This window comes from Coptis chinensis, chromosome 1 (genome assembly GCF_015680905.1).
Source record: "Coptis chinensis isolate HL-2020 chromosome 1, ASM1568090v1, whole genome shotgun sequence".
NCBI lineage: Eukaryota > Viridiplantae > Streptophyta > Magnoliopsida > Ranunculales > Ranunculaceae > Coptis > Coptis chinensis.
In genome coordinates, this window is record NC_141456.1 from 7,574,032 (window position 1) to 7,597,816 (window position 23,785).

A 23,785-nucleotide genomic window follows, 5' to 3' on the forward strand; every position below is an offset into this window, starting at 1 on the left:
AATAAAATTACATACTTTTTATTTGGGGGTGGGGTGGGGTGTGCACATAATCTCGCACCCCCTGATTTAGAATCCTGGCTCTGTTCATGCTCGGAATACAGCAAACACCTTTAGATACACAATAAAATATATATAGTTTAGGCATTGTCATGTATGTGGTGATTGTGGTCCTCTAGTAGCTTCCCGCCCTGACTCAAACACTCTCCTAATCAGTTACAAGTCTTACAAGTGTACCTAAATTACTTTTGAAACACTACCCAAGTGTAGCCAAAATACAGTTCTTGTCATTCGGAGCTTAGGACAACCTTTGCATATCACTTCAAAATTTCAACTAATTCGAGAGATTTGAACATGCAAGCCAACCCTACTTAATCAAATATCCACATGGCTATGCAACTCATTATCATCGACAAACAAAATAGATTCAATAATAAAAAAAAAAAAAATCTACCACATGATCGCATCCTTTGTCGTCACCTTCCACCCAAACTACACTCACGTGTCACATGACAACCACTACCTTCAAATTCAATTCTAGCCACACGCCCACACTATTAAAAAAAAAATCAACAAAGACCTCTCTACTATGATACTATCTCAGCATCTCACTATAGCACAATACAAAATGCCGCAAAATATCAAAAAATGTCAATACACTACATTTTTTCAATATATAATTTGTCAAGATATTAACATATCACAGTACAAAACTACAAATATGTCAATATTTATGGACGTGAAGTTTTTTGTAAAATGGTTGACATACGTTTTTTTTAGAACATAGTTTAAAGTTGAGGCAGACCATAACCTGCATTAAATTCTCATGAAAATTTTTCTTTCTTTATTCTCTTTGACATACATCGTGAGTATCTCATTTAATGCAAGTTAAGGCGCCTCAGTGGAGGAACTAACTGCCTTACATGTGGTATGTACATATCGATATGATTGTTTTTATTATTGGAAGCTAAGACGCCTTAGTAGAAGAACTACCTGCCTTAATTATGGTACTTAAGGATATTGCATTATTCGTTAGAGGTTAAGGCGCATCGGTGGAGGAACTAACTGTCTTATGTAGTGTGTAAATATATGTATAAGTATATATTATATTTTAGGGCTACTCACACCAGCATTGTTTATAATGCTGACCCGATTTGCATGTTTGCTTATCGGGTGTATTCATTAAATGAACATAGTTGATAAGTCTTGACAGGTTTAGTGTTGAAGAAGGTTGGTTGCTGCTTATGGTTTGCATTAGCGTCGCATTCAGATATGCTTGTTTTTCCTTAAGGTGTAATAGATTTTAGTTTAGACAAATCTTTATATATATATTATAGCTCTACCCTCTTCAATTGAGGAAGCGTTTTTAGAGTGTCCACGTGTCATGGCTAATTAAGAAAAAGTAGGAGATAAAATAGGAAACATATATTTATCTTTATCTTTAGATATATATTATAGTTATACCCTCATAGAGACTCCAGTTCTTTCTAAACTCTATTACTAAATATAAAAAAGTATGATATAAATAAAGAAACAATCCCATCTCGAGTTTCATAGACTAGCTGTCCAACTTTTTCTAAATATTATAGCTAATTACGAAAAAAACAATCTCATCTAAAGTTTCACAGAATCTCCAACTTTTCCTAAACAATATAGCTAATTACGAAAAAAAAAAATAGGAGACAAAAAATTAAATTGCTAAAAACAATAATTTCCACCAAAAACGATTTTCCTAAAACCCTTTCGATTTGCTGCGTCATCCATTGTATGATTTAGACATTTATTCAGTTAAGAATTCAAAAAATCACAATTACGGCCACAATAATTACGACATATTATAATTCCTTAGATATATATTATAGTTATACCCTCACCAATCTATTTTTTGGAACACTCGCAGGGACTCCAATTTTTTCTAAACTCTATTACTACTTATAAAAAAGTATGATATAAATAAGAAAACAATCTCATCTAAAGTTTCAGAGAGTCTTTAACTTTTCCTAAACACTATAACTAATTAGGAAAAAATAATCTCACCCGTTTCATAGTCTCCAACTTTTCCTAAACAATATAGCTAATTACGAAAAAAAAATATGAGACAAAAAACTAAATTGCTAAAAACAATAGTTTCCACCGAAAACGATTTTCCTAAACCCTTTCGATTTGATGCGTCATCCACAATGGAATTTAAACATTTATTCATAGTTAAGGATTCCAAAAATCACAATAATTATGACATATTCCAATTAAATTTATAAATTTATTTATAAATTTATCTATATATATATATATATATATATATAAGTAATTCTCTAAAAAGTAACTACTTAAGTTAACTTAAAATAAGAACGTATGTAAAATTTCACCTACAAAATGAATTCAAACCTAATTTTTTGTGGTTATGAAGCACTCACTATAATGATTATCTTCCCAAAATTTCAGTTCATTTGGGAAGATAATTCGGCTGAATAACGAGATTCAGTTAAAGTGAACGTTGGGCTTAAATAAATTATATACCAAACCAAAACAAATTACATGTGAAAAATTAAATTATACAAAAAATAACATCACAAAATATATAATAGAAAATGAAAAAAAAAAAAAACGGCAAAATAATAATGACAAATATTTTAAAACATATATAATACTGAATGAAACTAACGTCAAAGAACAATTAATGGAGAACCAAAAACTTGATGCAAATGCATCGAACTAACCTCAGATAATATTTAACGAGAAATCGGAAACTTGATGCAAATTCAAGCATTAAACTAATCTTAAAAAATAATTAATATAAAATTGAAATATGGATACAACTGCATTAAACTAACCTCAAAGAATAATTAACGGGAAATCAAAACTTAGAAACAAATACATCAAACTAATATCAAAAAATAATTGTCGGGAAATCAGAAACTGGATGCAAATGCATTGAACAAACCCTCAAAGATTAAATTAACGGGAAATCGAAAACTGGATGCAACTGCATTGAACTAACCTCAAAGAAAAATTAATTATAAATTGGAAACATGATACAAATGCGTGGAACTAATCTTAAAGAATAATTAACGGAAAATCATAAACCGGATGCAATTGCACTGAACTAATCTTAAAAAATAAATTTGATGCAAATGCATTGAACTAACCTCAAGAAATACTTAACGGGAAATTGGAAACTGGATACAAATTCATTGAATTAACCACAAATAATAATTAACATGAAATCGGAAACTAGATGCAAATGCAACCTTATCAAATAATAAACAAAAAATCGTAAACTATATGCAAATGTATTAAACTAATCTCACAGAATAATTAATCGGAAATCAGGAACTGGATGCAAATGCATTGAACTTATCTCAAAGAACAATTAACATGAAATTGAAAATTGGATGCAAATGTATTGAACTAACCGCAAATAATAATTAACGAGAAATCGAAAACTAGATGCAACCGCATTAAACATACTAACCTAAAAAAAAATAACGGAAATTGGAAATTGGATTCAACTGCATTGAACTAACCTCAAAATATAAATAACGGAAAATCATAAACTAGATGCAAATGCATTGAACTAACCTCAAAACATAGTTGGATTATATGTTGTGTTTTGCATTTAAAATTTTGTTTATCTTATCTATTTCTGTATGATTGGTAAGTCCTATTCAAATAGCTTCAATATATACGAACTTCGCCTTATTAGGCAATCTCACAAAACTTCAATCAAACTTCTATTATTAAACAACCAAATGAAGTTGAAGGCTTTTATCAAATGTGAGTTTTTATTTAATTGAGAGTGAGGTTTTCACATTATAAGAAATTTAGATGAGTGATTAATATAATATTAATATATAATAGTTCTGCATATTTGCAAATATTTTTTAGAATAATTAATATAACAACACCCGTTCGTAGATAATCTTTGCAGATTTCACATAGTAAGTAATGTATAATTTAAAGAATAATTAACGGAAAATCGGGAACTGGATAATCTTTGATGATCCAATATAGTAAATCAAACATAATTTATTTTTTATGTCATGTTTGCAAGGACACTACAGATAGATCAATAGAAATTTGTATTACACACCACATTAGATAATTAAAAAGAAATCGAAAACTATATTCAAATACATAACTAAGCTAAAAAAGTAATTAACGGGAAATCGAAAATTTTATGCAAATGCTATAAACTAAACTCAAAAAGTAATTAACTAGAAATCGAAAACTGGATGCAATTGCATTAAACTAACGTCAGATAATAACTAACGGAAAATTAGAAATTTGATGCAAATCCTTGAAAAATATTTAATGGGAAATCTTAAACGGTATGCAAATATATTAAACAATCCTCAAATAATAATTAATGGGAAACCAAAAACTGGATGCAAATGCATTGAATTAAACTCAAAAAATAATTAACAGAAAATCAAAAACCGAATGTAACTACATTGAACTAACCTAAAAAATAATTGGTGGAAAATCAAAAACTAAATGCAAATATGCATTGAAATAACCTCAAAGAATAGTTAACGGGAAATCAGAAACATGATGTAATTGCATCGAACTAACCTCAAGAAATAATTAATGGAAAATCGGAAACTGGATGCAAATTCATTGAACTAACCTCAAACAATAATTAACTGGAAATCGGGAACTAGATATAAATGCAATCTTATCAAATAATAAACGAGAAATCGGAAACTGGATGCAAATGTATTAAACTAATCTCACAGAATAATTAATCGGAAATCAGAAACTGGATGCAAATACATTGAACTTATCTCAAAGAACAATTAACATAAAATTGAAAATTGGATGCAAATGTATTGAACTAACCACAAATAATAATTAATGAGAAATCAGAAGCTGGATGCAACTGCATTGAACTAACCTCAAAAATTAAATAACGGGAATTGGAAATTGGATACAACTGCATTCAACTAACCTCAAAATATAAATAACGGAAAATCAGAAACTGGATGCAGATGTATTGAACAAACCTCAAAGAGTAATTAACGGGAGATTGGAACATTGATGCAAATGCATTGAACTAATCTCAAAGACTAATTAACGAAACATCAAAAACTGGATGCAACTGTACTGAATTAACCTTAATGAATAACTAACGAGAAATTATAAAGTGGATGCAATTGCACTGAACTAATCTCAAATAATAATTAACGAGAAATCGGAAACTTGATGCAACTGCATTGAACTAACCGAAAAAATAATTAATGAGAAATTGGAAACTGAATGCAATGTACTACATTGAACTAACCTCAAAGAATAATTAATGAAAAATCATAAACTTGATGCAAATGCATTGAACTTATAACCCTAAAACATGTTTGTATTATATGTAGGGGGAATAAATGTCTCGACAAATATAGTTTTGCATTTTAAGTAGTGTTTATCATAATTTTGTTATTATGATTAAGAATGTCATGTTATTCAAGTAGCTTCAATATTATCTTCGTCACATTGAGAATTCTCACAAAACTTCAATCAAACTTCTATTATTAAATCTAACAACAAAAAGAAGTCGATGAGTTTTATCAAGGTTTGATGTTTCCTTTTTATAGAGAGTGGTGCAAGAAATTTGAATGACTAATTAATATAATTTTCATATCTCATAGCTATGCATAGTTGCTAATATTTTTTACAATAATTTAATATAAGGGCACCCGTTCGTAGGACGGGTTCGAAAGCTAGTGTAATTTGTATTTTCAGTTGTAATGATAATTAAAGAGTTGTTGATAGGAGATTTGTAAGTTAATATTATTTGTGAATTTTTGTAATTAAGAAGACTTTTGTTTAAGTTAAAATTTTTATTGGTTTTTAATTATCCGCATATTTAAACTGTTTATGGGTTTTTGGAAGTTGAGAGTGCATCACACCTCGAAAATCGAAGAGTCAGGAACAAATATTGTTTTTCCAAATTCTATCGAAATTCGGGGTGTGACACAATTTCTGACATTGATTTGAGTAAATGGCTTGAATCAATGAGATGAGAAATGGAGTCCTTATATTTCAACAATGTCTGGGAACTTGTTGATCCATTGCCAAATATTAAGCCTATTAAGAATAAGTAGTTATTCAAAAGTTAAAGAGGAGCTATTAGAAAAGGTAGAGACTTTTAATGCGAGACTGGTGGAGAAAATATTTACTCAAAAAGAGGGTATCGATTATGAGATAACTTTTTCGCCAGTAGCCATGAAAAGTCCATTAGAGTCCTTCTAGTGATTGCTGCTCATTATGACTATATGATTTGGTAAATGGATGTAAAGACCGCGTTTAGACCCTGGAGGCTTTACAGTTCCTACAAGCTTTAAGGAGTTGGAATGTAAATTTTGATCAAACAATCAAATCGTTTGGTTTTGATCAAATGTAAGAAAGGAACTTGTGTTTTACAAGAAGGTTGAAGGTAAGATGGCTATGTTTTTGGTTTCATATGTATATGATACACTATTCATTATGAATGATATAGTCTATGAGGACCAAATACTATATATATTGGTATATATGTATGTGTAGATCCTTATATAAATATTATGAGTCTTAGAATAGTTGTTAAATGGCTTTGAAGGCCAGTGGGAGATTGTTGGGATATTTGGCTTTTACAAAGCCAATGAACATTTATTATTTATACATGATGATTAAATACACAAATCTTATTATTATGCATATGGGCGAACTAATATCATATGATGAAACCATAAGTTCAATAGGTAATAGAATTAGAACAATCAAACATATGAAGAATCATGTGTGGGAGATTTGATTGTATTTATTTACCTATAATGCTCATAGTTAGGGGTGAAGTCGGATGCTTCACTTATAAGGCTGTAATATACATAACTGCTATATGATAGGATGATGATATCTCAATCATTTGAGTATGACTCTAAATTTGTATATTGGTGTAGTCACATAACTGACACTGAGGAGATCAAAGTGAAAACACACTATAAATTCATTGTTAAGGTTAGTGTACAAATCTCACTCTACCAATTAATCTCTGGACTTGAGGAATTGTGAAAATTCATTTTGTCTCAAATTTATTACTTTGAGACGTTAAAAAGTAATAATGTATATTCATAGACTAGACTTGACGTTTTGAATGTAGGACGTCTTGAATCACGAATTCTAATAAAGGATCCACCACTCTACGAAGTTATGTATTAGGAAATTGTGGCATAACTAATTGAGTTCAAACCCGGCTGGTATAAGAAATAGTTTCTTAATACTCAATTGATGTTAAATGTCACATTGGGTCAATTAGACATGGGTGTAACAATGAAGAACAAATTCCCAATGGTCTAATTGTGAATACAAGTAAGGTGGAGGGACTTAGATATAATTAATGGTAAGAAAGGACTTTCTTGAAAGTTTCAAGGGCCTTATTATAAATATGAATTTGTTAACGGGAACTTTCCATATTTAAGGGATATATATTAAAAGTGTTTTAGTATATCAAGTACAAGTACTTGTATGACAAGGACTTGTCCTTTTAAGATAAGACTTGGAATCCTAAGTGGATCCCACTACACACACACTTACGTATTCTACCATTAGTCTTTCCAGGAAAAGTACAACTAAAAGTAGGATAAAAGCAAAAATGTTTTGTGGTACATACTACTAGAAGGCTGAAGACTAAGTAATTTGGATTCAGCTTTATAAAGTTTCTCTTTACTGTCATTCTCCAATTCCGGCTTTGAAGGTATTTTGCTTTTAATTCATTTTTTGATCAATAATAGATTAGCATGTCAAAGATGTAGGATTAAAATAATCCCAACAGTGTGAACTGAGCGTAGCCATCTTTCTCAAGAATCTGTGCATGACCCTTGAAATTCTTAAAGAAACTCATCTTCAAGAGGCCACAATTGATAACAAATTGGGCTTCAAAATTAACGCACTTTTAAATTTAAACTTTTTAAGACCAATTACTGATTTATAATAATGGGCTTCTATGCACTATGGGCTTCAGTTGTAGAAATGGACGTTGGCTTTCACAAATTTATAGACCGAACCAAGTAAATAGTATGCAAAATTAAAACAAAAGCCCAAACACAAGTAAAGCCCAAACTAAAAACAATCCCGACTATGGGCCAGGCGAAATGCTAGTAAGCAAAGCCGCAAGGGTTGTCTATTTGATAAATTCCCTTAATAGTTGTTCCTGATCATAGTAGTATACCGCTTTAATTTATTTTATGCAATTTACTTATCAATGTTTTAATATCAGCCATGGATAAGACACCACCTGCAAGTGGAGGTGATGTTTCTATTGTCAATGCACCACCTAAATCTACAAGTGAACCTACTGCATCTGTTCAGGTATTTGAAGTTACTTTTTTTACAGTTTGGTTATGTTTGATTCTTACATGATTTCAAATTTTTAAATTTTGTAACAAAGAAAAACTCTTTTGTTAATTTGACAACGTTCTCATTTAATTTTTTATGCAGCTTTTCATGTACTTGCGTCATGCAGCAAGGAGAATTGGGTTATATAAATTGAGTACGTGAGCATAGACATTGGATCATTGACTTGCCACCCTTGCTAAGGTATGTAACATATGTACTTTCATAATATGCAGTGGTTGTTTACTACCTTCTGCATAGTCAAAATTTGGCTTGGGCCCCCAAAGTCTCAGGGCCGCCCCTGGCCCAACGAAGTAGAAGAGAGAAAGAGTGCATAAGTGGTAGAATGAACAAGCGAACTAAAAGGAACTTAGAATCATACCTTCATAATATGCCAGTGTCAATGTCTTCATATATGTAAGTTGAATTTCATTGTGTGTTTTCTATAGTATTTGTTTTTCGTAAAAAATATTTCCATCCCTAACTCATTAGGAATTTTTTTTCTACATGTTAGTGACATCCAAAGTGAACTGGATATGGATGATTATTTTCAGCCTCTTACAACTAGTGTCAATATGGTAGAACCTGCTAATATGCATAACAATGCCTGCCATTATATATCTTGGAAAGATGGATGTGGAATGCTCTTTTAAACTTGAATTATGAAAAATCGCTTGCAAGTAGCCTGAGTTTCTCTGCCGGGTAGGATCCAAACATGTTGTCTAGGAATAATAGAAAAGTAAGTGGATACATCTTTTAAGTATAGTGGAATGATGACATGGAAGTATGGAACAAACATGACATACATGTTTCCTATAAGACCATATGCTTATGTTGGAAGATGCCAGCATAAAATGAGGATGTTTGAGGACCAGAATGCCTAATTTATCTTGAAAACTGCGGACAAGACCAAGGACATGCTCTGATCTTTGCTTTCGAGAATTTCCGTACAAATGAAAATAACCAAGAACATAGTTCAAGGCATATTTCCTTGGTTAGTGGAATAACCAAGTCTAAGGATGATATATCAATCTAGACTCTTGGGTAATGTGGTGGAGGGCCTTGAGAACATGTCTCCTTCCTGGTTTGGAGCCTTGCCAATCGGGGGATCCCTGTGAAGAAGGGGTTCAGAGTCCCAATTTAAGTAGGCAATTGCAGTCTTCTTTCTCTGTAGGTTCCCAAGCTAAGTGACCATATAAAGACCAGCAATTATTATAATTCTTCCTATAATGCTGTGCAAGTATGAAAAATACATAAAGTTAGCACAAGGATGATTGTGTGTCAGTCTTTTAAGATATGATGATTAGTTTTTCGAGAACTTGCAAAGCCAACAACTATACGTAAGATAACGTTCTGACATATCCATTTTGGGCTTCAGAAAGGTACCAAGTCTAACTACTCCTGTTTGTGGGATATAGCAGTGTCTTTGGTTTGATAAATGGCACATGCAGTCAAACGGCTAAATACATATCAATAGAAAAACCAAGGCTGATTGCCTAACTAAACAAATGGTTTGATAATGCTCCTTAGGAATGATATTTTGTCATATGGTGAAGACAAATCGAGAAGGTTTATCAAAGTAGTCATGTTTTTGTTTTATCAATATCGGGGTTTTTTTTTTTTATTTTATTTTTTTTTTTTTTTTTTGTTGTTTGTTTGTTTTTTTTTTTTTTTTTTTAGAGATAAAAGGGAAACACTTCCAAATTAGAAGTGCTTCCCAGAGAGTGCATACATAATTCAATCAACGAACTTGCAGTAGCAGGGTTTAAACTATAGTGCGGGGGGGGGGTGTCGCCTTCCCCTAGCCGCAAGTGCATCAGCAACAATGTTTGCGTTTCTACTAATATAATAGAAGGTACAATCATCCAAAACATAAATACTAGCATAAATGTCGAGAGCCACCGAAGTAGCTCCCCAAGATAGGTTTGTCCCTCTACTCTCCAAAATCTCAGCAAGTCTCTGACAATCTGTCAAAATGGCGATGTTCCGGATCTACATGCGCTGTAAAAACTCTAGGCCTCCTCAAATGGCTCGAGCCTCTGCCTCTTCTGGATCAGCACTTATGTCTCTGTCATGTCCCGCGCCAATGCAATAACCAAAATTATTCCAAATAGCAAAACCTAAACCTACCTGTTTAGTATTACTATCCCACGAGGCATCTGTAGTGAGGTAGCAACAGTTATCAGTTATATGAGGCCAGACATTTATGTGTTTGTTTTTAGCAAACGGCTTCTCAGTGTTAGTGATAAAAGTTGAAGCTTTGGAAATGATGCCAAAAAAATTGACTAGTAGGAATGATTTTATCTTTAACAACAAACAATCAATATCGGTGCTGAGGATTATATGTGTGTATATATATATATTTTGAGATACTTAAAATAGTTGTTTAACATGAAATTGAATAGTATAAAAATAATGTTTAATGCACTTTTGTAAAAGCAGAATGGCGTAGCCACGGGTTAAATTCTAGTATATGAATAAAAAATAAGAAAAAATGTGTATTTTGTACGCGTGGTGGACTGTTAGTTGAATAATTCGGCGTTTTGACCCAAGAGATTCTCGATGTAATAATTGGACCGAACGAGATCAACGTTGTGGAAGGCCGGCCCATAAGTATAGACCATTTGGGGGCACTGTGGTCTTTTTACACCTGTTAAAGTGGCGACAGAATGGTTTTTATTAATTTTTGGAACACCAGTTTTGGAGACTGAAACTCAAAACCCCTTCCATGCTTCAAACAAAACATGAACTTTCCTCACACACAACAAAGTTATACAAATCACTACACCTTTTTCTCACACATTCATTTTCTACACATCCCAGAAACCCAAACACTGCTCGTGCCCCACGCCAAATATCTACAAATACACGTGACCTCAGGTATGAAAACAATGCAATAGCACCACTTACTTCATCATGTAGTGACGTCGGGTTAATATGTTCTTTACTTTCAAATGACAAGTCTCGAAACTTAGACAATTTACTTAAAGGGTTTAAAAAGAAGTTGGACTCAAACTTAGTTTTACAAACTTTAATGAATTACAGACATCTAGGTAGAAGAACTACGCTAGAGTTTTTCTCTTGGGCTGGTTTTGAAATGGGCTTTTGTTTCGAAGATTCTGTTATTGAGTATATGGCTGATTTTTTAGGTAGGAGGAAGCTTTTTGATGATTTGAAGTGTTTGTTAAAGACAGTGTATTTAAGTAAGGGCTGTGTATCGTGTCGAACGGTTTCTGTTTGTATACGGTTTTTAGGGAGGGAGGGGAGAATTAAGGATGCCCTTTGTTTGTTTGAAGAAATGGAAGTAGAGTTGAATTGTAAACCTGATAATTTTGTGTGCAATAATATGTTGTATGTGCTTTGTAAGAAGGAAACTTCGGGGGAGTTTATTGATAAGGCGCTTATGATTTTTCGCAAGATTGAGTCACCCGATGTGTATTCGTATAGTAATATTCTTGTTGGCCTTTGTAAATTCGGTAGGATAGAGAGTGCTGTTGAAGTTTTTCATGAAATGTGTAGTGCTAATTTAGTTCCCACTAAGTCTGCTGTTAATTTTCTCATTGGTCAGTTGTGTCGATTGAATACGAATGAAGAGTGTTTGGAGAGGGTTAGAGTTAGGAATTTTCGCAGACCGTTTACTATTTTAGTTCCCAATGTTGGTTTGGACGGTGGTGCTATACTGGCAGCTGTTAAGATTTTTTGGTTGATGGGGGATTTGGGTTTATTTCCTAGTCCATTTATTATTAATCAGCTTATTTCCGAGCTTTGTAGATTGAGGAAAATAGATGAAGCAATGGAGATATTTTGGGTTGTTGAGAAGAAAAGGCTGAATTGTTTAGAAGAAAGCTATACGATTGTTATACGAGCCTTGTGTGACGTACGCAGGGTGGAGGAAGCCTGTCAATTGTTTGGGCAGATGCTTTCACAAGAGTTAAAGCCGAAGCTTGTACTGTATAATTCATTAATATGCATGCTTTGCAAACTGGGCAATGTGGATAAAGCAGATAGGCTATTTGAGATTATGAACAAGAGGAGGTGCGGACCAGATAATGTAACTTATACTGCATTAATCCATGGTTATGGCGGGGCTCACAACTGGGAGGCAGCGTATGGTTTGTTGATGGAGATGTTAAAAATGGGATGGTGTCCTCACTTCCACACTTATAGTTTGGTGGATAAACTTTTGAAGGAGCATGGGCGGTCTGACTTGGCTCTGAAGTTGGAAGGCAAACTGGACATACAGCTATTAAACAAGCATTGCAAAGCAGGTCAGCTGGAGGCTTCATACGAGAAATTAAGTTCTATGCTTGAAAGGGGTTTCAACCTGCCAGTCTATGCAAGAGATGCTTTTATACGTGCTTTTCAGAAAGCTGGCAAGCGGGAGATAGCGCTTGATTTGCTAAAGAAGGTTGAGCATGATGTCTCACAATCTACTATTGAGCCTGCGTTGGTAGAATAAAGGGCTAGGCGTACTACTCTGCCCAGTTGCTGTACTTCAAGCAACATATTAAGCCTTTGATAGTGGTGCAAGGCCCAGAGATATTTCTAACCGACTGACCTGTTCAATTTTGTGACATCTCTGCATGGCAATAGCTGGAAGATAAGACATGGACGTTCGAATGCCGGAGGACCACATCATAGCAAAAATGTCACGCTCATGTTGGCCAACTTAATTTTGCCCCAGCAATTTACAAATGTTGGCATCAGATTCATATAGCTTGGAAGTTCATTAGATTTTTCACTTTTGCGATTTTCCCAACTCATGTAATGTTTAATGTTCACCAGAAACTAAAGCAAGATAACCCAAAAAGATGGAAGTACTTGGAGAATAAGCAAAATGAAGATGCACAGGAACTTGTTAATCAGGTTTCATAATCAAAATTATTTCACATTTAGTCAAAGTAAACTTATGTTAGACAGACTAATCTTTGAGCTTTCAGCAAACCAAACCGTAAGACTGTCCAGGCATTCACTTTTGCGTTGGACAGTTAGTAATAGAATTGCGAAATTTTTCTAGCTGACAAAATGAATAGAAGATACACATGATGAAAGCAATAATTACATTAAATAAGTTACACATCCCTGAATGTTTCTATCAATAAATTCAAAGCACTACTCTATCAATATTGCACATTACACACCTAAGCCAGAGCCAAGAGAAGGGAATTATTTATGATATCTTATCACATTGAGGTATAACAATTGGACTGACTGTATGTTTGAACTGACTAATGTGGACAAATAGGAGAAATCAGAATCTACAACAGAGAAGAGACCGCCTCCAACCCTGTTGCTTCCGAAATTGTCTCTTGTCAGCTTTGGCCATTTTTACTGGGCTGCTACTCCACTCTGAATGTAATCTGTTAATAAAAAAAAACACACGTATTCAGCTGTTTGTTCTAGATGAACAAATAAATAGTTATATTAATAGATACTTATGAAAGGTATACATTGGGAACGCGAAGGATCTTGTACTGGTTGTGCTGCTATCAGAGCGAAGAGAGATGCTACCAGAATAAGGTATTGGGCCTGAATAAGTTATGGGACCTGACAGAGGACCTTCTGCAGAGAAACTTGTCTCTCCATAACCATGTTGAATAAAAAAACTTCTGCTTGAAGCAGTTCGACTATCCAGTGTTTCTTCTTCAATACTTGGCCTGTTTAAAGTCTGAACAGATTCTGACTTTTCGAAATCCTCCTCTCTGCCACTGGTTGCTGGTGATGAAGAATCAAAATCGTAAGTGATGCTACCTTTCTCCACCTGGTTATTGAAGGGAACCTCCTCAGCTTGGTTCAAGTGGTTCAGTTCTTCAGCAGCAGAAGGCATCATCGAGTCTGCTGAATGTTCTTTACTCGTATCCTGTGATCTTACGTCAGAAAAATCAATTACATTTTCACATGTAATATGCATCCATCATCACATTCACATAAACAAAGTTTTTTGCAGAAAATTAAGCTGCAATTCATCATTTAACTTGAACATGATGGTGGAATTATTTGAACAAATTCCATCAGTGCAAGACAATTTGAGCTCGGAACTTATGCTAGTTTTTTTGCCCAAAAGCGGAAAGCAAAGAAGCTTAAACTCCTACTTTAGCAAGACCTCAAACAAAAGCGAGATTCACTTTTTGTGGAGATAATAGATGGTCGCAATAGTTAACATGCAATCTTAACAAAATATCTGAAAGTCTGAAAGAAGACAAATTATTGTTATTACGAGTGGTACACATATTAGTTTGGCAAGATTGGTCAATTACCTGATTAGATTGTTGCTGATTTTTGCTTCCATCCAAGTTTGATGGTTCAAGTGAGTTACCAGCATCCACCTCTTGTGCCAAAAGTACAGTTTCAGGCATCATCTTCTCATCAAAGATCCCACTCATTCTCTCATCAGTATCACCTTCACCATTACCAATCATACTCTCACAGCCAGATTTCTCAGTAACATCTACTTGACCATCACATTCAAGAAAAGGATTTGTCCCATTTAAATTAGGTGATGCACATTTCAAATTCAAAGAGTCATCTAAATTTTCCTCTTCTTTCTCAATAAAATCCTCAAAACCCGATATATTAGCAGCATCTGTCTTGCTATCACGTTCAACAAAAGGATTCGTCCCTTTGAAAGTAGGAGCTGCATTGTCGACATTGCCAGTCTCATCAAAATTTTCTTCACCGTTCTGAATAAAACTCTCGGCGCAAGAATTCTTAGCAACATCTGATGTGTCATCACACTCAATAAAAGGATTTGTTCCATTTGAAATACGTGGCACATTACCCAAAATTTCCTTTGTCAAATCACCATCTACATCTAAGCCTGAGTGCGAGCTGAAGAATTTGTCATTGTGGACCTCGCCGTTGTCTACCAAAAACTTGTTAAGCGAAGGGAGTCCATCATCGATGACAATGTCCTTGACAACATGATAATCTCCCTCTTTAAAGCAGACCACTAGCTCTGGCAGTTCACATTCGGTCACACTCTTATCAGTGTAAAATTTGGTTTCTTTCTCATACAAGTTGATTCCATTGGAAAGAAAAGGATCTCCAATTTCTTTTCCTCCACCTTTTAATGAATTCTCCATGGCCAATAAATCATGTAGTTTAGGCACATATCTCACGTCTTCAAATTTCTCCCGTGTAGGTAACGATTCTGTCTCAATGTCACTCTTCTTTATATTCCGATTAGAGACAAGATTCCTTTTGTCTTCCCCCATGATCTTACTGTTCACCTTCCATCACGTAGTCTTCACAGTATTGTCAACATAATTGCAAAAGTGCAAAGCAGTCCCTGGTGCCAATGTTGAGTAGACACAGATTGGTTCACTATCTGCAAAAACATTTACATTATCAGTAACTCAGCACAGGCAGAGTCCCTTGGAGAATTTCAGTCCATGGGTTGTATTCCAAGCATACAGTTTTCTTTCGTAAGATCCACAGTAGTAATAAAAAACATATATCCAATGCATTCCTAGCTAGATCTGTCTATAACTCTATATCTATTTTACCTGCTTACAAGTTACAACTTACAAGTAGGCTGAATATGATACAAGCTTCATTGTTAGAATAGAGTTGTCCAAGTATGCTAAGAACTAAACACAGAATAAAGTGATGCCCATAAAACATCAGGGGATAGCAAAACCAGTGCTCAAATACAACATGGAAGCAATTAAAAACAGAGAATAAGACCATATAAACTTCCATACAGTTAAACATCCCCCTGCTAAAGTCATGGATAGAAGATAGAGATCCATGAACATCCATCACATTTAGAGAACCAACTATATAATGTGAATCCAAGACAGGGAGAGGTAAGAAAGAGACCTTTCCCCACCAAGTTAGTGGCTCGTATAGTTTCAAGTCATATTGATGCAGGAAACAAGAGATATTATCTACCCTTTATCTGTTCTTACCAGAGAAAATTTCCTTTTATATCATAACCAGCATATACATCAAGCACCACAGTCCACAGATAAACCATACTATTATAAATTCACATAAAACAAGTTCATACTTTATTGATTTAGACTAAACTGAAAGAGGGATTACATTTACATAACATGGAAGTATTGCCCCAGAGCACATAAACAAGCCTTATCACCAAACATTCAACAAACCCCAAAAGGGGCATTTCTTAAAATCTCATAAAAGAAGTCCAACAAAGTTCCAAAACTAAAAAACAAACAGATCTGAATATAACCCAAGTAGTATGAACCAAAACAAAAGTATATACCTTTTAGTCAGCTTCTTAAAATACCATCTCTTTATACTTTATCACCTCACAACAGACAATAATCCATCACTCTTCTCTGCTAAAAAAAAAACAGAAAAAGTCAGTGAACATATACAATTTAAAAACCAACATAAAACAACCCCTTCTTCCTAAATCAAACACACAGCCAAAAAAATCCAACAGAAGCAAACAAACAATCCAAAATAGAAAAACAAAAAGTATACTATTTTGTTGAGTAAAAAAAAAAAGCAAACTCACTTGTTGAGTTTGTTGAAGAGAGAAAGCGATGAAACAAAGCTAACAAGGCAGTTTAAAAAAGAAGATATTCTGAGAGAGAGAAAGAGACAGGGAAGAGAGGTGGCATTAATACTCCTCTCTATATAACCCTAACTAGAGGAAATGCATTAAAGTCAAATGTCTCAAATTCTATGTGTTAATGTGTGTATTTATTATATTTATGAACGGCTCCTTCCACCAAAACATTAAAAAAAAAAAAAAAACTATTGCTCTCCAAATAAAGCGGGGTTGTTTTCATGCATTTAATATCACAGCTGAGTGAGTGAAAAACAAAATAAAGAAAATTGGTTTAGTCCTCTTTATGACAGCTGCCATTACTACTTACTCTCACTGTAATCTCTATTCACTGATCTTCAGAATCTTTCCACTTTTAGCTCAGAAAACACACAGTTTTGAATTTTAGAAACCTTCAGCTAAAAACAAAGAAGCCCATTTCATTTCATCATAAAATAGTGAAGATGGAGAGAGAGAGAGAGAGAGAGAGAGTTAAAGAAATTGGAATTGTATGGGGATCTAGAAAAGAGTTTCCTAGAAATCAGCAAAAAAATACAAGTATCTACCTGGTCTACTATGTTAAAGAAATGATTTCGTATCTTCTTTTACTTACTTGAAAACTATCAAACATTTGGTTTCAACTTGTAGATAGAAAATATATATTGCCGGAAAGCTGACAAACCTTTGGCCAACCTTTCAAGTCTGAAACTGGTCGGTAAATCTGAAGACAAAGAAATAGTACCTGACTGTATGGTTAACGACATTAAAGTAGTTTGACAGAAATATACTTGTACTTTTGTTTTCTTATTACTCTGATTCTTTCCACGATGCGTATTGTTTTATGGTTTTATGGGCTTGAAATTAAATTAAAAATGTAGTCTTCTGAGTTCCGACTGGATAAGTTTTTGTTTTGGACTGGAAAGGAATTGGGATCTGAATCTGCAAGGTTTTATGTATTTGGGATTTGGGGTTGTTTTATATAGGAAAAAATGTAATGAGTATCGCCATCAATCATGGGGTGAGAAATGGTTGAGTAAATTCATTTTTTTTTTGTTGTAGGCCCACGTTTTGTTTTCATACTTCAGAAGTTCAGAGTTCACACTTCATATATATTGAAATAGAGATTCTGGATTTGGAATCATCATAATAATGCCACTTGAGTTTATTATAATCTTAAGACAAAACAAATAGCAACTCAAAACTCAATTATGTACTTCTTCAAAGAAACAGCTCTAAATATTTGTTGGTATTTATTTTCAAGAAGGTATATCAATTGGTTAAATAAGGGTGATCTTGGACACACCCATAAAATTACTCTTGTACCTCATGACTAACTAAGTTTTTCCCATACTCCAATAACCACTTCAATCCATTTAATATCTCCCAAATTAATTTGGAGTATTTCCAATAAGAGTCAAAAAGAGAAAAAACAAAAAAAACTTATTCTAAAAGGAAAAAACAAATAAAAAAATGTGAAAATAATACTCTAGAAGGACGACCTTGAAGAATCTTTGTGTTACTGCATCACACTACACTATAATAGAACTTCTAATAAAGTTAAAAGAATGCCCAAAAAACAAATTGTTTTTTCTTTTTCTAGAAATTGATTCAATTTTGATTTTTTTTTATTGCAATTGCTTATTCTTTATAATTGTAGAAGGATTAAAGGAGTTTAGTATAAATATATATAATTGGAAATTTCTCAAGCGAAAAATGAAAAAGACAACAAAGAGTTGCAATGAGGAAAAAAAAGCATTAATGGCTAATGAGTGAAGGAAGAGAAAGACTTATTTGTTTTCCCAAATTCTACAATTTTACCCTTTCTAATTCCTTTTCGTAAGGGCGAAAAAAAGTGACATAAAAAAAAAAAAAATAAGTGCAAAGGGTTTGTGTTTGCTGGAAGGATAAACACTTGCTTGAATATACTTAATAAAAGAAAGGGATAATTTAGGATTATTCTCCATTGATTTGGTACGTATCTCGAGAAAAAAAAAAAAACCAAAAACAGCTAGACTTTGTCCAGAGAATAATGAAAAGTCAAAACTTCTATTTTTCCTAGTTCTCTATTTCTCTCCATCTTCAACAATGTCCTCCCATATAATAAAACCAAGTTTAAATTTTTTATGAAATCATTAGTTCTAAAACATGTTTTCAATCAAATAAAACAAACCTCCATCACCAAAGTGCGTTATTTAGGAAATCTTTTGATTTGTTTGAAGATAAAAAATAGGTTACATCCTTTTAAATATCAAAACAACATAAAATATGTTTTGTACGCATGAAACATACTACATTTGAATTGATTTTCAATAGAGATGGATCTGCAATCGAATTAACTTGTGTGGTTTGAAAAAATTGTTTGACACCATTAATTATTTTTTTCTTTTCCTTATTTTTTTCTCATTTTAGAAGTCTTAATTTATTCTCACTTTTAACTTTTGCTCCCTTTATTCACAATATCTCTCGTCTTGGTGGAGAGATTGATTTCCCCTCACTCTTTGATAAATCATTGAAAGTCAACGTTTGTCAAGTCGTGAAAGAAAAGGAAATCCTATAAGAATGTAACCAAGACATTGTTATTATTTTTTAATACAATAGGGGTAAGGGACCTCTCAAAAACCCTGCTTGCCATCCAAAAAATATAATAATAATGAGGATAGGGCAAGAAACGGGTCGGATATAGCTATATCTCGAACCCGAACCCGATCGGATAACACTAAAAATACAAAAAAAAACCCAAAAAATATATCTGAATCGAATCCAATCCAAATCCGACCCGAATAAACAAACGGATATGAAAATCAACCTGAACCCGAACTATTCGAATTCGGGTCGAATCAGATTTGAGTCAAATCCAACCCGATTCCCTGCCCTAAATGGGGATGATCAAGTTGTTTACTTGTTTGACATTAAGTACAGTGAATTGTACTGGAACATTGTGAGGTGTGAGATAAACCCTGCCTAGTTGCCATCATAAACTACGTTTTAATTTGTTTTTATTTTATCTTGTTTTTTGTTTTATTTTTCAAATTTTAGGAAGAGACGAAAAATTAAATTAAATGGAAGACCAATCAAAAGGTTGTGTCGATGTGCCATGTTGACATATGTTGCTACTTAACAAGATTGGAATCTTCTCCTCCCACGTTTTTGTTCTGTACTAAGACTTCCTGCCTGCAAAAACTTCCACAGAGGTTTTGAAATAAAAAATAATATCAAACTTTCAATGAAGTCCTAGTCTCATAGACTCTTAGGCAGTGACGGAGCCAGGAAAATAAGTGAGGGTGAGGCAGCTAGACAAGAACTAAGCATACAAAAAAAATAATAATAATAATAATATATATATATATATATATATTAATATATTAGAAAAAAAATCAAATCTAAACAAATATTTGTTCATAGTTGTTCTCGGCGGCCTTCTTTTTCGTCCTTTTTTTTCGTCGTTCTTTTTCATATTCTGGAAGCGTTGTAAGATCAACTCGGTATCAATGCTATCAAAAACTTCTTTTTCAATGTATGTTACTAAACAATCATTCAATCATTCATCCGCTATCCGATTGCGCAGACGATTCTTTATAATATTCATAGCAGAAAATGTTATCTCCACAGTGGCAGTAGTAACAAGTAAAATCAACGCCAACTTAATCAACAAATAAACAAGTGGGGTACACAATGTCTTTCTTCGTCTCAACCATTTTTTTGGCTAGGTCGCTAATTCCATTTATTTCACCAAACTTAATATCGGAACATACATCAATGATATAATTCTCAAGCTGATCTGCTAATTCCATCTGATCTATTTCTGAAAAATCATCGGGATAAAGTTGAGCAAAACGAATCAACTTTTGCTTATCGAAAGCAACAAACGATTCACTAGGATCAAGACATGTCATATAAAGAAGTAATTCTGTGTTTGCTTCATTAAACCAGTCGTTTAACTCTTGAATTTGCAAATCAATAAAGTGATAGAATAATCCAACACAATAGTAATGTAAATTGATGTTTCCTTCTACTCTTTGTCGAGACCTCCCTCGAGCCATATACCTCTCTTCCATATTTGGAACAATCACATCATGTTTGGCACATAGTGAAGAAACTTCAGTCAGGAGACTATCCCACCCATCATCTCTCATCGCCAGACGTAAAGCGTTACCTTTGTTATTTTAACAAGAGTCATGGCATTGACAGTGTCTTGGTCCTCACGCTGCAAAGCCTTTGACAAATCATTGTTAATTCCTAGTATCGCTTTCATCAAATGCAAATTGAAGATAAATTCAAAAGACTGCACTGAATCCAATAATCCGTAAGCCTCACCTCTTTGTTCCGAGCTTGAACCATTTTTTTCTACATTATCAAGCACATCAACTACTGAACCATAAGTGGTTATCATGTCAAGAAGTGTATAATAGTGTGAGCCTCATCGAGTGTCACCAGATCGTTTAAGACTAGTCTCTTGATTCAACCATTTGTCACTTGAAATTTCTCCGCTTTGTGCTGTAACAACTTTAGCCTTCATTGCATCTCGCAACATATCCCGTCGCTTACATGATGCTCCAACAGTATTTACCACATTAGAGAGAATACTAAAAAGGTTAGCGATTGACTCATGGTTCTTTGCAACCTACATACAAAGGGCTAAGCGAAGGCGATGGGCAAAACAATGAATATAAAATGTAGACTCATTCTCCTTCATTACAAGTGCTTTTAGGCCATTCAAATCACCTTGCATATTGCTGACCCCATCATACCCTTGTCCACGCAGTCTAGATATGCTCAACCCATGCTTGGAGAACAACTCGATCATCAATTGCCTTTTTAAGTGTTACTGCACTAGTTTCCTTAACATGCACAACTCCAAAAAATCTTTCAATCACGCAACCTTTCTTGTCGACATAACGCAAAACAACTGCCATTTGCTCCTTAATTGATATATCACGTGCTTCATCAACTAAAATAGCAAACAATCAATTCCCATAATCTTTTAGAATAACATTTGTAGTTTCCACAGCAGCCGAATTCACAATATCTCTTTGAATATCAGGTGAGGTCAATTTTCGATTTTTATAAGCATTATCAATAACTTTCTTAATGACTTCGTTATGATCTTTCAGAAATCGTATAAGTTCAAGAAAATTACCTTTATTGATCGACTCATTTGATTCATCATGACCACGGAAAGCTAAACCTTGTCTCAAAAGAAACCTAATGCAATCGGTTATTGCGGTTAGGTGTATTCGATAATCCCTTCGAACTTGGTCGATTATGCGAAGAAATGTCTCGATATGCTGCTCTTGATTTAACAAAGCATGTGCTACCCTGTAAGCAATATTATGAGCACTATTTGGTCCTCCAACGTGCTCTTTTAATTTGGTTTTTCTTTCCCAATTAGTAAACCCACACTGTGAGAAAAAAACATCTCCACCTCCTTGTGCCCCCTTATTAGGTTTAAAGAGATAACAATATAGACAAAACGCTGCATCCTCGTGAATACTATATTCCAACCAACTAAACTCCTCATACCACTCTTTCTGAAAGCGTCGGATTCTCTTATCTCTTGTTCTTGGAGGAAAAACATGATTAGGCTGACAAGGACCCCTAAGCAAATATGTTCTTCTCACCGAGTCTTGATCATTAGGATGATAATCTGAAATCTTTTTCCTCAGTCCAGGGTCTCCCTGAAAACTATACAAGTCAAGTTCTTCACAATTTTCACGTTGAACCCGCTTTGACGTGGGTTGTTCAACACCACCATCCTCAGTTTCTTGGTGACTTCGCTTTGAAGAGGATCATACTTCAACATTGGCAACATTATTTGTGTTATTAGGTGGTTGGGTAGGTTGAGCGGGCAACGACTTTCGCTTTGATCAAATACTTTAACATATTTGTTTAAATAATTAAAATAAACCATTAATCAACTGAATTGAAATTGCACTAACTAAAATAAACCACCAATATTATTATGATATTCACAAAATAAAATTAAATAAAAATATGTGGTTTAATGAATTCACAAAAAGAATACAAAAAAACTAAAAAACATGGTTTAAGAATCAACTTAACATGAAAAGATGCAAAATAAGACAAGAAATTTAATAATATTAGGCTTACCTATCAAACTTTAGAAATTAATCAAATTATGGATAGCTAATTAAAATAACAGAGAGAAAGGTGGGATTGTAGAAAAATGGGTAAGTGGGGGCGTGGGTTTTGTAATTTTGTTTAACTTTTTGATTAGGCAAAGAGTCAAACTTGAGCAAGGTATTGAGTTTTTTTTTTGTTTGGTTTCGATGTGTGTGCTGTGCTTTTATTTTGTTTTTTGTCGGTTTTTACTTCAAGTTCAATACTGTTGAGTCATGGTCTAAATTCTAATTCAAGTTTGTATACTGTTGAGTCACGGTAAGTCGGTAATAGTCTAAAGTGCCATATAGTCTAAATTCTAAAAGACATTGCTGAGTCGTTAAGGACTGTACTTTATAGACTTTTGTCATTTAGTTAGTTGTGTTTTTCAGTTTCTACAAACAGTAAAACTATTTTTTTTTTTTTTGGTCGAAAATTGAGGGTGAGCCAGAGCGTACCCTGAGCCCTCCTGGCTCCGCCACTGCTCTTAGGTAGTGGCATACTAGCATATGGAGCTCAATTTATAGAAAAAGAGAAGAGTTCTAGAGATATATGTTTAAAATACACTTAAATAAACTCAAAATTATTTAGAATACTGGCATATGTAGCTCAATATATATATGACTTTTGATATTATATTTGATTTTGATATTATATTATATATATGACTTTTGATATATATATATTTGACAATATTTAGAATAGTTAGGAGACCATATTTATAATAAATAAATAAGGTAATCTAAATTTATAAATATCATAATAATTTTGAGTTTATTTAAGTGAATC

The 23,785-nt window shown here is 33.5% G+C and overlaps 3 protein-coding genes across 10 annotated transcripts; 1 reads left to right on the plus strand and 2 right to left on the minus strand.

Annotated features, from left to right (window-relative positions):
* Window positions 1-11,037: 11,037 nt before the first annotated feature.
* LOC147521808 (uncharacterized) lies at window positions 11,038-13,259 on the plus strand. 2 transcript variants are annotated; one of them, XM_086588587.1, is made up of 2 exons: window positions 11,038-11,238; window positions 12,130-13,259. In XM_086588587.1, the coding sequence occupies exons 1-2, from the start codon at window positions 11,087-11,089 to the stop codon at window positions 12,815-12,817; spliced, it is 840 nt and encodes a 279-aa protein (XP_086444713.1). In that variant the 5' UTR covers window positions 11,038-11,086; the 3' UTR covers window positions 12,818-13,259. The 2 variants fall into 2 exon arrangements, with proteins under 2 accessions (XP_086444713.1, XP_086444710.1); XM_086588584.1 differs by having other exon boundaries at window positions 11,038-13,259.
* A 142-nt stretch (window positions 13,260-13,401) lies between these two features.
* LOC147521809 (18S pre-ribosomal assembly protein gar2-like protein) lies at window positions 13,402-17,867 on the minus strand. Of its 7 annotated transcripts, none has more exons than XM_086588613.1 (5): window positions 17,622-17,867; window positions 16,589-16,664; window positions 14,616-15,685; window positions 13,809-14,218; window positions 13,402-13,718 (listed from the first exon to the last, which is right to left on the minus strand). In XM_086588613.1, the coding sequence occupies exons 3-5, from the start codon at window positions 15,570-15,572 to the stop codon at window positions 13,610-13,612; spliced, it is 1,476 nt and encodes a 491-aa protein (XP_086444739.1). In that variant the 5' UTR covers window positions 15,573-15,685; window positions 16,589-16,664; window positions 17,622-17,867; the 3' UTR covers window positions 13,402-13,609. The 7 variants fall into 7 exon arrangements, with proteins under 7 accessions (XP_086444739.1, XP_086444758.1, XP_086444724.1 ...); XM_086588632.1 differs by having other exon boundaries at window positions 16,589-16,667; XM_086588598.1 differs by having other exon boundaries at window positions 17,562-17,867.
* LOC147521810 (uncharacterized) lies at window positions 15,594-21,012 on the minus strand. Its single transcript, XM_086566374.1, has 3 exons — window positions 20,632-21,012; window positions 17,562-17,625; window positions 15,594-15,685 (listed from the first exon to the last, which is right to left on the minus strand). The coding sequence occupies exons 1-3, from the start codon at window positions 21,010-21,012 to the stop codon at window positions 15,594-15,596; spliced, it is 537 nt and encodes a 178-aa protein (XP_086422500.1).
* Between the last annotated feature and the right edge of the window lie 2,773 nt (window positions 21,013-23,785).

Coding starts and splice junctions, on each gene's coding strand:
- LOC147521808 (XM_086588584.1), top strand. CDS start 11,087: ATGCTTCAAACAAAACATGAACTTTCCTCACACACAACAAAGTTATAC.
- LOC147521809 (XM_086588613.1), bottom strand. CDS start 15,572: ATGGGGGAAGACAAAAGGAATCTTGTCTCTAATCGGAATATAAAGAAG. Junction 14,219..14,615: donor ATCAGCAACAATCTAATCAG/GTAATTGACCAA, acceptor GTAAGATCACAG/GATACGAGTAAAGAACATTC. Junction 13,719..13,808: donor AGATCCTTCGCGTTCCCAAT/GTATACCTTTCA, acceptor TTTTATTAACAG/ATTACATTCAGAGTGGAGTA.
- LOC147521810 (XM_086566374.1), bottom strand. CDS start 21,012: ATGAGAGATGATGGGTGGGATAGTCTCCTGACTGAAGTTTCTTCACTA. Junction 17,626..20,631: donor TTGAGAATTATATCATTGAT/GTATGTTCCGAT, acceptor TTAACCATACAG/TCAGGTACTATTTCTTTGTC. Junction 15,686..17,561: donor ACTTGAAAGGTTGGCCAAAG/GTTTGTCAGCTT, acceptor ATGTTTTTGCAG/ATAGTGAACCAATCTGTGTC.